This window comes from Rhinatrema bivittatum, chromosome 2, assembly GCF_901001135.1.
Source record: "Rhinatrema bivittatum chromosome 2, aRhiBiv1.1, whole genome shotgun sequence".
NCBI classification, from domain to species: Eukaryota; Metazoa; Chordata; class Amphibia; order Gymnophiona; family Rhinatrematidae; genus Rhinatrema; species Rhinatrema bivittatum.
In genome coordinates, this window is record NC_042616.1 from 126,237,784 (window position 1) to 126,252,245 (window position 14,462).

General features: G+C 43.6%; 1 protein-coding gene across 1 annotated transcript in view; it reads left to right on the forward strand.

The window, feature by feature from the left end:
• KIF5B (kinesin family member 5B) overlaps positions 1 to 14,462 on the forward strand; it is a 205,228-nt gene that overhangs the window by 125,529 nt on the left and 65,237 nt on the right. Inside the window, 4 exon segments of the mRNA XM_029588587.1 lie at positions 3,513 to 3,701; positions 10,636 to 10,753; positions 11,873 to 11,934; positions 12,033 to 12,142. Coding sequence (XP_029444447.1) covers positions 3,513 to 3,701; positions 10,636 to 10,753; positions 11,873 to 11,934; positions 12,033 to 12,142 — 479 coding nt within the window.

Genomic DNA, 14,462 nt, shown 5'->3' on the forward strand with positions numbered 1-14,462 from the left:
GGGCTACCCCCACACTCGACCTGTTTGCGATGGAGGACAATCGACAGGTTCTCGGCTTTTGTTCAATTTATCCCAGCAAACTTTGTTATGCGCCAGATACATTTCTCATTCCATGGACAGAAGGTCTCCTCTACACTTACCCCCCAATTCTGCTGATTTCCAGGACAATTAAAAAATGTATACAGGATGTATCGGACATGATTTTGATAGCTCCAGCGTGGCCAAGACAACCGTGGTATGCCTGTCTCCTCCGGCTATCCATAGCCCCCCCGATTCCTCTGGGAACCCACCCAGTCCTACTGTCACAAGAAGGAGGCGATCTTCTCCACCCAATGCATCACTCCCTTCACCTAACGGCATGGAGATTGAATGGCAAATATTAAGTCACCTTGCACTACCGTCTCAAGTTGAAGATGTACTTATCGCTTCCAGGAAACCTTCTACCAGACGTAATTACAAAAGTAAATGGCACTGTTATTCACAGTGGTGCGCTTATCGAAAACTTGATCCTTTCTCTGCAAAGGTGACAGAGATACTTCACTACCTGCACCACCTTTACCAGTCTGGTCTCGCTACTGTGTCTGTGAGAGTCCATGTCAGTACGATTGCTGCATTCCACCTCACGGACAAGGGGCTTCTGATCTCGCACCACCCTCTAGTTTCCAGATTCATGCGTGGGTTACTATACCTGCGTCCACCAACAATGAAACCTCCAGTTCCATGGGACTTAGCATGAACTGCTCTAGAACAATGTTTATCTCCCTTTGAACCCCTGAACACTTCACACACTAAATATTTGACATGGAAAACAGTGTTCTTGGTGGTGGTTGCATCAGCAAGGAGAGGCAGCGAACTACAAGCTCTAGTTCACTACCCTCCATATCTGGATTTCTTCCATGACAGTCACCCTTCGACCTCACTCAACCTTCTTACCAAAAGTAGTATCTGTGTTCCATTTGAACCAAACGATCACCCTACCAATCTTCAAACCAAAGCCACATCTCCACGACAGAGATCAACAGTTGCATTCACTTGATTGCAAATGAGCTCTGGCTTACTATAAACATAGAACAGACTCGCAGTCTAGACCATCCCAGCTCTTCCTTTCCTTCAATCCTAATGCTCCAGGACTACCAGTCTCCAAGAGAACAATCGCCAACTGGTTATCCCAATGCATCCAGTTTTGTTATAACAAACATTCCCTTAAGTTGGATACTAAACCTCAAACACATCAAATTAGAGCCACGGCGGCATCGGTGGCACACCTCAAACGAGATCCATTAATAGATATTTGCAAGGCTGCAACTTGGTCCTCACATACATTCACGTTGCACTGCTGCCTACAGCAACAATCTACCTCAGATGCTGCACTAGGTTCAGCAGTCTTATCCAACCTCCAACACTGATACGACTGTCTACCATCATAGAGATGGATGCTCTAGACCACCACAAACCAGGGCTGACACCATCTATAGCTTGGGACTCCCATACAGCATGGCTAAATCATCTTCTATCTACGGAAACACCATTTACGGTAAGCAAACTTGCTTTTCTCTGAAGACAAGCAGGATAGTAGTTCTCACTCATGGGTGACATCATCAGATGCAGCCCCGACATGGAAAACTTAAGTCAAAGTTTCTAGAAGTTTGTCTTGCCACACTGGGCATGCCCAGCATGCCCTATATCATGCATCCATGCAGGTTCTCTCTATCCACAGAGCTGCAACATTGCAGCTTGTGAGCTTGCTTTGGGTTTTTAGCCTGTTTTGTTTTGGAAAACTTTCCACTCCCCCCCCCCCCCCCCCCCCCCCCCCCCCCCCAATTTCATGTGATTTTCTTTGCTGTATTTGATGCCAGGTCCCTCTTGGTCCTCCCCAGAGTATTCCTAGACAGGCAAGGACACTAACCCTGGAACAGATGCCAGCTGGGTCGGTAATGTACCAATGAGTGCATGGAGCTTCTCCAACAGTGGCTCTAAGATAGTGCTGGCTCCTGTGCTGTCGGTACCACAGGACTGATGTTCCTCATTGCCTGCTAGACTGCCATCTGTACTCGCCGCTTGAGCTCCTCCTCAAACATTGTCAATGCTAAGACCGACTAGGAGGAAGGAGGGGTGGGCCAGATCCTCTTCAGAACCGAGAGGAGTATCGGTGACTAGCATCAGGCCTTAATGGCTGGTGGGCACCTAAGCACTGCCACTGCAGGGAATCCACCGTGAAAGGAAACTTACCAAGAAACTGCAGTGGCAGTGCTTAGGTGCCCACCAGCCATTAAGGCCTGGTCGTGGGCTTATTACCATGTATAGGCTTTCTGAATCTTGCCCGCAGGGGCGGCTGAAGGCAATCTGCTACCTGAGGCAAGAGATGAGATTGTGTCCCACCCAGCCCCTTCCCGCCACCCTACCCCCCCTCTACTCCCCCCCCCCCCCCCCATAGGCTGCTTCTCTCTTGCACCCACACGAAAGCACCCTCACACATGCTCTCTCATCCCCCAGCTCACTCTCACACTGCCACTGCCTCACACATGTTTAAATCTTTTCTATACCGTCGTTTAGTGCACATGTGCACATACAAGCTGCTTCTCGAACTTACACAAACTGTCTCTCACCCAAGCACGCACACACAAGCTGCCTCTCAAACTCAGACAAGCACACATGCTCATACACTCAAGCTGCTTCTCACACAAGCAAGCGTGCACACGTATAAGCAAGCTGCCTCTCTCTCATGTGGGGCCTCTCTCCAGTCTTCGGTTGTCGCCGGCCTGAGTTGAGGCAGCTGAGCCAGGGGCAGGCAGGTCAAGGCAGCGTTCTGAGAAGGGCATTTTTTTTTTTTTTTTTTTGCTGCCTCAAAATTCTGCCGCCTGAAGTGGCTGCCTCATTTTGCCTCATTATAGAACCACCCCTGCTTGCCCTAATGCAGTTTGATTATTTTTCGTTCTATAAAGTGAATTGGCTTGGGTATTAGAAAAACCAGAGCTGAATCCTAATCTCATGAGAACCTGGAGATTTTCAGGCAATAATGTTGCAGCCTTCAAGCGTACAATGACATTATCCAAAGGGAGTAAAGTGCAATCATTGTCCTGACAGACAAAGAACATAATCTTAAATGGAGTTATCTATGAATTAGATGATCACAGGTGCAGCAAAATAGGGGACATGCCCAGAAGAAAAAATCTTGTTTGAATGTTTGTAACATTAAAATAAATATTTCTAGGAGATTTCCTCTTTAAAGATGTCACTTAACAGCACATCTTTGAGCTTCCTCTATATCCATACAATTGATTTTGGCATTTTGTTGTATTCTGTAACAATCATAACCCATGCATGTTCCTTACTCTTTCCTTAGTTATAACCTATGGTATAATTGTTTTCATGAGGCATGTTTAAAAGTAATTGATAATTTTATGGTGTAAGTTGGAGTGTTGAAGAAAAGTTCTTTATGCTTAATTTAATCTTTGGACTGATGAGACAATGTGTGTTTCAAACACCTCAGTCCCTTCCTCTTTCTCTTTCAGCAGCCTGAAGGAACTGGCATGATAGATGAAGAATTCACAGTTGCAAGACTCTATATTAGCAAAATGAAATCAGAAGTGAAAACAATGGTAAAACGCTGCAAGCAACTAGAAAGTACCCAAGTGGATAGCAACAAAAAGATGGAAGAAAATGAAAAGGAACTGGCGGCCTGCCAACTTCTTATTTCGCAGGTAAATGTGTGCTAAAGTGAGATTCATTTTAAGAATTGGGTCCATCAAACCTGCAATATAGGGGCAAGCATGGGGGACAGTGTGTGCACTATGGTGTTAAATAATTGCTCTGCACAAAGCTGTAAAAAAAAAAAAAAAAAAAATCCAGGCCCTAGAAGTTAATTCCTTGTACCAGCCTGGGCAGAAGAGCTGATGCAGCCAGTCCTGGGCCTAAGAGAGGCTGGAGGGAAGACACATTAGCTTGGAGCAGTGAGAAGTCAGGGAGAGTGGCAGAAGAGAGGGAGAGAGAAAGGGGAAGAAAGGCAGCTGGATAGAGAAAGCTGGGGATAGGGGAGAGCACTTGGATTGAGACACAAAAGGAAAATTTGCAGAAGAGGAGAGCAGTCGAAAGTTGGTAAAATGCAAAATAAGCAAAAAATGAGCAAAAGAAACATGACCACCCTTCCCTTCCCAAAAAATTGATGAATTTTTAGGAACCAGGGAAATTTTTCATGCTTGGTGTCCAAGAATTTCTAAATATTTTTCTGCCCCTTGTTCATCAGTGTAAGCCTCTATGTACTAAGAACTTAAAGCCGATGTGTTATCATATGCCTGTGTTCTGTAGTGGAGAGATACATAACTTCTAAAAGCTTGTAATATATCCATCGAAAACCTTCATTACATATTACACTTGCACCCACATGCGCACTGTACCTATATATAAACACATAGCTTGAGAAAAAGAAACACTGAAGTTAGCTTTTACCAGTGTTGCCAAACCATATTTAAGACCAGCAGTTAGTAAAGTGCTTCTGGATACTAAATTTCAAAATACAGGATATAACCCATGTTTCAGGTCAAAATCTACTTAAATGTAGATTGTATGGTTTTTTTCTGCCTTCATGTTTCTAGTAGGTCCATCCAATCCAACTTATCAGCTCTACAATCCCTACCACTCCTTCAGAGATCCCCTATACTTACCCATTGCTTTCTTGAATTCGATACTGTCCTTGTCTTTAACCACCTCCACTGGGAGGCTGTTCATGCATCTTTAACCCTTTTTCTGTAAATCAATATTTTCCATTACTGCTGAGTTTACCTCCTTTTGCCCTTACCCCAAGACCCTACTATTTCTAATTAGCACGTCTATAGTGATACTCAACGCACACAGCACTGTACAGAAGCATATACGACACAGTCCTTGCTTAGTAGAGCTCACATCTTATCAAGACAAGCATACGGGGCAAAATAGATTTTGGGAATTTTATTTATTTAAAACAATGCTTAAAAATTTAATGAGGCTATATAAGCAGGACAATGAGGAATTAAGATTTAAAAGCAGCCTCAAAATGCTGGGCTTTTAGACAGGATTTAAATAAGGAAAAAGAGGGAGCATGACACATCAGTTCAGGAAGTCTATTCCAAGTATTCTACCTGCCTTTATCTTCCTTCCAGCTTGTCTTCAAGCCTCCAAGTTTTTTCCATTCCTTGTTGATTGTAACTTTGACTTATTCCTTTTCCTTTGTTATCTATTATTAACCAGAATTGTTACCTTAGTTTACCCTTGTTAAAATGTAAACCGATCCGATATGGTTATCTACTATGAAGGTCGGTATAAAAAACTGTTAAATAAATAAATAAAATAAATAAGTATATGATGCAGCCAGGTGGAAAGCACAGAGTCTGAAATTGGCAGTAGAGGAGAAGGGCATAGATAGGAGTGACTTGCCTGATGAGCAGAGTACACGAGGAGGGGGTGTAGAGAGATGAGGAAAGGTAGTGAATTGCAGAGTGAAGGTTCTTCTAGGTGAGTAAGAGAAGCTTGAACAGTATGCGGGAATAGATAGGAAGCTAATGGGAAGAGGAGTTATATGGGTGTAGTGACTGGAGAAAAATGTCACGCAGTTGAATTTTGGATAGATTGTGATGAGAGAGATGGCTCATGGGGAGGCCTGTGAAGAGCAGGTTGCGATAGTCCTAAGCAGGAGGTGATGAGAGGGTGGATAATGGTTTTGGTAATGTGTTTAGAAAGAAAGGAACAGCTTTTGGTGATATGTCAAGAGAAACAGCACATTTTAGCCATATTTTGGATATGTGTTGAAGGAACCCTCATTCAAGAGCCTCCTTCCCGTTGAAAGTGTCTCATCTCCAATGCCTATTTACCTTGGATATATTTAAATGTCACTATCCCATCTCCCCTATCCCCATCTTTCCTCTAAGATATGCATGTTTATATCTTTGAACCCATATACTTTACAATGAAGACCACCAACCATTTTGGTAAGCACCCTCTGGTCTGACTCCATCTGGTTTATATCCTTTTGAAGGTGCATTCTTCAGAATTGTACACAGTATGCCAAATCAGGTCTCTCAGGGGCAATATCATCTCCATTCTCTGCATTCAGGTAAGCCAGTCCCCGCCAGTGGGTTATGCACCACTGCCAGCAGATGGAGACTGAGTAAGAAGCTGACTTCACAAATATATAGTCCTGCCCTGACAAGCCTGCCAGTATTCTCCATCTCTAGCAGATGGTGGATATGCATTTCCCTACTGGGGGCTGCCTCAAAAAAAAAAAAGGAAACTAGAAGATGAGCCAATTATATAGCACGGCTTGCCTCCTAAGGTGATACTGTTCGTTCCCTCCCTCGGTAGAGAGCCTTCAGTCTGGTAGCCTTGGTTGGTGTGGTTGCAGGCCGAGAGAGGCTTGGTGATGAATGGTTTTACCTCTTCCCCCTTAGCCAGGACCCATTGTTGCTCTCAGCCAGGGAGGGCTGAGCTCAGGTAAAAGTTTTTATTTCACAAAAAGAAAAGAAAGAGGAACTGTTTTAGTGAGAATTCTTCTTACTGGATCTTCCTCCTCTGCTTCTCTCACTCATGTCTCTGGGGAGTTTTGGGAGGTGTGGAGGCAGCTCAGGCACAGCAGGTTTGGCTAGGCCCTGTTCTAGGGCTTCTCCTCCTTGGCGCATGGTAGGCCGCAGCAGTTATTTCACATGTTTGTGTGTTGTCGGTGCATGCCTCCTTGTATGTCTACGTCCACATCTCTTGTTGGGTGTGTGTTGCTAAGTGGCTTTTCTGGATGCACATTTTTTGCATTTAGTTAGCCATGTGCCTGTGTGTATTGAGCACATGCCAATCAAGGCACCAGTTTCAAAGAAGTCTAAGCGCTGCTACACCAGGGCGATATAGCTGGAGCTTTCCGCAAGCTTATGTCAGTGCTGCCTGGATGCTTACGGGGATTTGCCCCCTACTGATTTTGCTGATGTTGGTCCATCCCCATGGTCTGAGGGGAGTGGGACTGGAGGCAACACAATGGGAGTGGCCACTTCTTCGGTTGATTCACTGTCTGAATCTTCTTTAGGGAAGACTCGCACTCAGGATATCAGGTTCAGGCCTATGAGGCCTGGTATGGAGTCAACATTCTTTTCCTGGGTGGAGTTCTTCCAGGGACTACAGACCTTTCTACAGGGGTGTCCGTCTGAGTTAGCAAATACTTGCTACTTTAGGTTTGCGTGCTCTTGAGTTCCCCTGTGTCTGCCACAACGAGCAGAGACAGTGGTGCAGCACATCCTGACAGTGTTCGAATGGATCTGGATCAAGATGATACTGATCAAGACTTTGAAGACACTCGGAGTAGCTGGGAGTGAATTTTTGGGTATGCAGAAGGAGGACCCTTCTGCATACCCAAAATGTTTTTCTTAAACATTCGTAACTAAATTTCACCATTGCAATAGCTGCATACTCAGAATGTAAATGAGAACAATTTTTTTCTACTTGCTTTAAACATTTTTATAGTTTCACTAAATATGTGATAATATGATATGCCAGAGCAAATCAGAGATTTGTACCTTACTATTGTGTGTATATCTGAAAGTGTAAATTACCGATTTACATCTACCCATTCTAGATCTCTCATGATTTTAAAGACCTCTATCATATCCCCCCCTCAGCCGTCTCTTCTCCAAGGTGAATAGCCATAATCTCTTTAGCCTTTCCTCATAGGGGAGCTGTTCCATCCCCTTTATCATTTTGGTCGCTCTTCTCTGTACCTTCTCCGGTGCAACTATATCTTTTTTGAGATGCGGTGACCAGAACTGTACACAGTACTCAAGGTGCGGTCTCACCGGGGGGTGGTACCAGAGGCATTGTAACATTTTCTGTTTTATTCACCATTCCCTTCCTAATAATTCCTGTTTGCTTTTTTTAATAATACTGTTTGCTTTTTTGACTGCTGCAGCACACTGAGCCGATTTCAATGTATTATCCACTATGATGCCTAGATCTTTATCCTGGGTGGTAACTCCTAATATGGAACCTAACATCATGTAACTACTGCATGGGTTATTTTTCCTTAATGCAACACCTTGCATTTGCCACATTCAATTTCATCCACCATTTGGATGCCCAATCTTCCAGTCTCGCAAGGTCGTACTGCAATTTATTACAATCCGCTTGTGATTTAACTACTCTGAATAATTTTGTATCATCTGCAAATTTGATAACCTCACTCGTATTCCTTTCAAGATCTTTTATAAATATATTGAAAAGCACCGGTCCAAGTACAGATCCCTGAGGCACTCCACTGTTTACCATTTTCCACTGAGAAAATTGACCACTTAATCCTACTCTCTGTTTCCTGTCTTTTAACCAGTTTGTAATCCTTTTGGCTTGTCCTCCGGTAGCTTGTGCACTTTATCGCCCTGATGCTTTATCTGCTGCTTCAAGTCTGATCAGGGAAGACGTTTGCCCTTAAAAGGCCACACTCCCAGCTGAGCCTTTGATGAAACATCCGCTAACCAGTTTCGTAACCAAAAAAGTTTCCTAGCCGAGACCGCCAACAATCATAGTCCTGGAAGACGTGAATGAGGTCATAGAAAGCATCCACACCATAGCCTCCAATCGCGCCTCCTCTTTGAACTCCTGGGGTGACATATCTCTCACTCTGCAACTGCTGCACCCATCTCAAACTAGCCCAGAGCATAAAGCTGTTGCACACAGCTGCACGGATGCCAAGAACAAACACCTAAAAAAATCTTCTTGATATGTACCTTGAGCTTTCTGTCCTGCAAATCCTTAAGAGCTGCTGTACCAGCTACTGGAATGGTGGTCCTTTTTGTAACTGCCGAGACTGAAGCATTCACCTTCGGCACCCTCAAGAGCTCCAGAGTGCTTTCGGGCAAAGGTTAAAGCCTATCCATGGCTCTGCTAACCATAAGGCCAGTCCCTGACCACCAGCTCTTTAACCGACCTGTAAAAAGGGAAAGTCTTGGCTGGACCTCTCAAGCCGGTCATGACTGGATCCACTTCTTCCAGGTCAACCTACTCTTGCAGAATGGTTATTCCTAATTCCAGCGGGATCAGGGACCTGAGTTCCTCCCTTTGAAATGGGCGAACCACCTTGGGATTATCGCTTTCCATCGTCTGGACCTTTCCCGCATCCTGTTCTGGATCCTTTGGTAAGTGAGAAGGACAGCATTGGGAGAACCATCCCCAGATGGCAGGCCCCGATCAGACTCCAAGGAATCCTCCTCAGTGACCCCTGACCCAGAAGAACCCAAGGACCTTCTGAATCCTCATGGTCCCCGAAGCTCCCAAAAATCTGGACTTCTTTCTGGGGAGAGGTTCTGCCATCCTCCATTTAGGACAGGGCCACTCTGTGGCCTTGCGGGCCAAGAAGACTTTGTACAGCAACAAAACAAATTCTGGTGAAAAAGGAGAGGAACCCTCCCAATCCTCTTCCAAAGGATCTTGTTCCTCCCCCCAGTGACCCTCAGCTGGCGAAAGCACAGGTGGGAGATCCCGTTCCTTTGCTGTTAGGATCTCCAAAATGGTCGTCATTCCCGTGCCCAGCAGGAACAGATCAATGGCCTCCCGTGTTGCAGCTTCAGGCCCGCCAGAACCGCACTGTGACTAAGATGCCGCCACAGTCCCCTCTGACGTGCCCTCCCCATTAGAGAGACATCGGTGACGGCGGCCAGCTTGAAAGAGGCACTTTCTCCACATATGGCGCATGGGCAGGTACCCGGCATGGCCCAGCCTGACTCCGATCGTGCAGCATATGCTGGAACAGAACATGCTGGGAGCTGCAAATGGGAGTTCGCCACTTAACCAGAGCCCTTCTGCCACAGACGGGGGAAACACAACAAGAAAAAACGCTCCTGACTGCTTTTTCCTTTTTTTTTTTTTTTTTTAAACTTTACAGAACAGACAGCAAACCCAATAGCTTATCTGAAGAGGCTGTTCTGGATCCACCCAAGACTCCTAAGAGTGAGGGAACTGGACCACTAGCTTTCACCCCTGGCATGGATCAGCGAGAAATCAAGGGTTCCAACCCCTGCTCGTCGTCCTCTAAAACCAGGAGGGATGGTCCCACCAGGACCTGCTGACCTTCTGGGAGGGAATTCTTCCTATACTATCCTTTCTCTCTTCCTCTATTTCCTTTTTTTTTCCCCTTAGGTACAGAACTGCAGGTTTTGCACCACCTCCATCTGCTGGAGACAGAGAAATATTGAGGAACTGCAGGTGGCACACTGAATTAAGAGGCGGTGCTTGCAAAATGTTCTCTGTCTCCATCTGTTGGAAGGGAGGCAAAATCCAGGAGTCTGGACTGATCTGGGTACGTACAGGGAATGAGATTTTCCGTTACGGTGCTGTCAGGATGATGTCACCCCACTTGTGTGGCTGATTTATCCTGCTGTCTACAGAGAACACCTATTACATATAAGGAACTTTGCTTTATTTTTTGTTGGGCTAATGTTTGTTTCTTCTTTGGGGAATTTTCTTTGAGATTATTATGAGATTCGATTGTAGTTTGTTTTTATTCAATTTGCTATGTTTACATTTTTTGTTTCTGTGGGTAAAGGATAATTTACCTTCCTGAATTAATCTGTGAATGGAAGTTTAAGCATTTTTACACACATACATAAAGATTTATTGCTTTTTTTTTTCCCCTGCCAGCATGAAGCAAAGATCAAGTCACTGACAGAGTACCTCCAAAATGTGGAGCACAAGAAAAGGCAGGTGGAAGAGTCTGTGGATTCTCTGAATGAGGAGATAGTCAAGCTTCGTGCACAAGGTAGTGTTTTGTCCAAGTATTCACACAGATGTTTTGTTTTCCCTGTTGCAGTTAAATAGGTGATTTGAGACCAGACGATTTAAAACGACTATATTTAGTTGATTGTTTTAAGTGCTTAATGTGCTATATTTCCTTATAAACACCTTTCAGTTCTATTTAGTAATGTGCATTCAGTCAAAGAAAGCTTTAAGAAATGTATCCTAACATTGCATTGATAGTAAGAAAACTTTGTGTACACATTGCAGTACTTAGGTTTTCTGCAAACTGGAAATAATGAGATATAATTAAGTTTACTCTTTATTAAAGTATTCTCTGAAGGCAAAAAGATCACCTTAGCACTCAGTGTTTGATTTGATATGTGGAGGGTTTTTTTGTTACTTATTGTATATTATATAGTGCATAACTACAAAGGTAATTACAGTATTATAAGTAAGTTAAATTCTATATCAAATCACATTTTTTTTTATAGCAGTAGCTAAACCACCAACTAAGAGAAACAAGAGGGAAGATGGTGTAGTAGTTTTGACTACTTTTTTGCTTCATCCAAATCATTGTGCAAAAATGTGAGCACTTAAAGCCTCCATAGCTTAAGGTTGCTGAATTTTTGTTTGTTTTAATGTTCTCCCATTTGGGTCTGCGCCTTGGCTTAGGCCAATGTGCTACAGTGCAACAGATTCAAGTTAAGGTCTCCTGTCTTAGAGGGCTCAAGTATTACACAAGCGTGATACCCCAAAGAGGGCGAAAAGGCAGCTGATGCTATTGTAGTCACCCCTGTTGTCCAAAGATCAGTACTGAAAAGTCAGTCTTGGCCAGCAAGGGTATATGTGAAGCCCAAGCATGTTGTCTGGGATGGGAAGGTACAAAGAAAAAAGGTGGAATTAAAATAATTATTCCCATTGTAAGAAAGAGGCATGATAGTGCTTTAAGGCTTAGGGACCAGACCCTTTATCCCATGATAGTTTGTATCTTGTATATAAAAATGAACAGTTCTGTTTTTACTATTTACCTATTAGCATTACTAGTTTTATGAAACACTATGTGGACAACTGTTAATCAAATAGTTTTTTATGAAAAGCAAACCCTTCAGCTCAAGGATTGTTGTTTTTTTTTCTACTATAGAGAAAGTCCATGAAATGGAGAAGGAGCATTTGAATAAAGTACAAACAGCAAATGAAGTCAAGGTGAGTGCTCTTGCTTGCTTTTCATTTCAGCTCAGAATGCACTCTTATTTTGCCATTTATTAATACAAGAAAATCAATTTGCTGTTTATATTCCATAGCATGCTGTAGAGCAACAAATTCAAAGCCATCGTGAGGTCCACCAGAAGCAAATTAGCAATTTGAGAGATGAAATCGATGCAAAGGAGAAAGTTATTACTGACCTGCAAGAGTAAGTGCATTCTTGTTTAAATTTGGGTATTGAAAGTTATAATTATATTTTATTAAAAAGATGTTTTTCTGCTATTTTTCAATCTACAGCTGTTTCCACACATTGATTTATTTATACATTTTATATTCTGTGGATTACAACAAAATATGCATAGCAATCCAGTCACATAAAACGATAACAGTTAAAATATATATAAAAGCAAAGCAAAATTAAAACAAATCACATAAGTTAAAAACATAAAAAGCACAATGTCGCAATTCTACGCTAAAACTCAAAACTGCATACCATGAGCCGTTTCAAACAAAATAGCTTTAACCTGCTTACAAAACAGCATATAATCCTGAAGTTGCCTTAGACCTAATGAGAGTATATTCGAAAGCGAAAGTCCTACAGCAGAAAATGTTTGGACCTAATTGATAGAAGATAATTCTGTACTGCTGGCACATATAAAAGAAGTTGTGAAGGACGACGAAATAAACAAGCTGGTACATAATGCTGCAACTTCCCAGACAAAGACAACTCTCTATATTAATTCTCTTAAAAATAAAAGTAAGCAACTTAAATTCACATCATTTGTACCTATTCAGGACTTCCAATTCTTTTGTCCTGCTGTAAAATGATTGGATCACAGGTATGTTGACGCCATTAAACTGCTATCCCTGCCATTTCTGATCATGGGCTGGAAACCAATACCACACTGAACCAAACACAGACACCACCTCCCCTTAACAGTAAATCTAGAAGGGATCCCTAGGAACCTTGACTTGACGCTACTTTGATAGGGGGGCAACACCAGCAAATGCAGCTCGGGTCACTGAGCCTTTGAATTATTCACTTCAGGATTTTGTTCTCTCACACTGCTATGTAGTGTCACACATCTGAAGCTTCAAAGCTGGAAGGCCATCTCTGTGAATGTACTATACCAGAGCTTTCCAAACTTTTCATGTTGGTGACACACTTTTTAGACAAACATAATTTCACGAGACAGTAATTCAGTCTACTAGCAAACCAGAGGTTAGAACATTAATACATCACCTACGGGAATAACAGAACAAGCTGGACTACTACTACAGAGAAACTACACGCTAGCAGAAATATTGCATTTCAGTCACACATACAGGCAAAACAGAGACCGATCTTTACCTAATATAGAAATAAGAGACCACAAATTAGAAACAGAAACTTGCAGATAAAACCAAAATAGAAAGCCTGAGAAACTAAAGTCTCTGAACAGTGGAAGACTGAAGAAAGAGCAAAAGACAAAAGTATAAGAAATGCACATTCCCAAAGATGGCATATCTATTATCTAACATCTAAAAAAATTTATTTATTTATTTTTTTTTTTTACCTTTGTTGTCTGATCTTTGTATTTTTCTAATCAATTGGTCCTGGTCTCTTTTTTCATATTTTTTCCCCTTGTCGCTCATTTCCTAATTCCTTTTCAGTGTCTTTCTTCTACTACTGTCGTCTTCCCTTCCGCACACACACATACACGCTTTCTCTCACAGACTCCCTCACACACTCAAACTCTCACTCTCATATGCTCTCCCCCCCTCACACACAAGCTCACATTCTCTGCAGTCACACATACAAGCTCTCACTTTCTCACCCCTCCCCAGGCTTACATTCTTATGCACACAAGGATGCACATCTAGGCACCCATTTTCACCCACACACTCAAACCCAGACTCCCATTCTCACCCACAAACGGATGCTCCAATTCTCACCCACACATACATATATTCAAGTTCCCATTCTCACCCATACACAAACCCAGGCTCCCATTCTCACCCACACATACACATTCAAGCCTGTGCACAGCTTATACTTCCTCCCCCTGCCAAGCAGGAAGATCAGCTAGCCTCTCCTGCTGCCATCGGCCTCCTGCTATCTTTGGGCCGTACGGCCCACTGATCTTCCTGCTTGGGGGGGGAGGAAGCAGAAGCTGTGCGGTGCTTCTCCCTCCCCCCCCCCCCAAATAGGAAGATCGGTGGGCCATATGGCCGCAGGATCGCTTCCCCACGTGTGCCGTGCAAATGCACGGAATGGCACGCCGGCCCTGGGTCCTCCCCTTCGCCGCATGGAGATGGGATCCAGCGACGGCCTTGCAGGTCCGGTGCTCCACTTCCTCTACCGCTCGCTGGGAAGGGCCAGGGCCATGGGGGAGTTTGTGGGTGGCAGAAGCCGGAGGACACTTTCTGCTGGCGTCATCTTTAGTTTTGCACCATGCTTGGCCCCTGCCTAATTATAAAACCGCCGCGATTCTACAATTAGGCAGGGGGCGAGCGTGGTGCAAAACTGGAAAGCAGACATGAGTAGA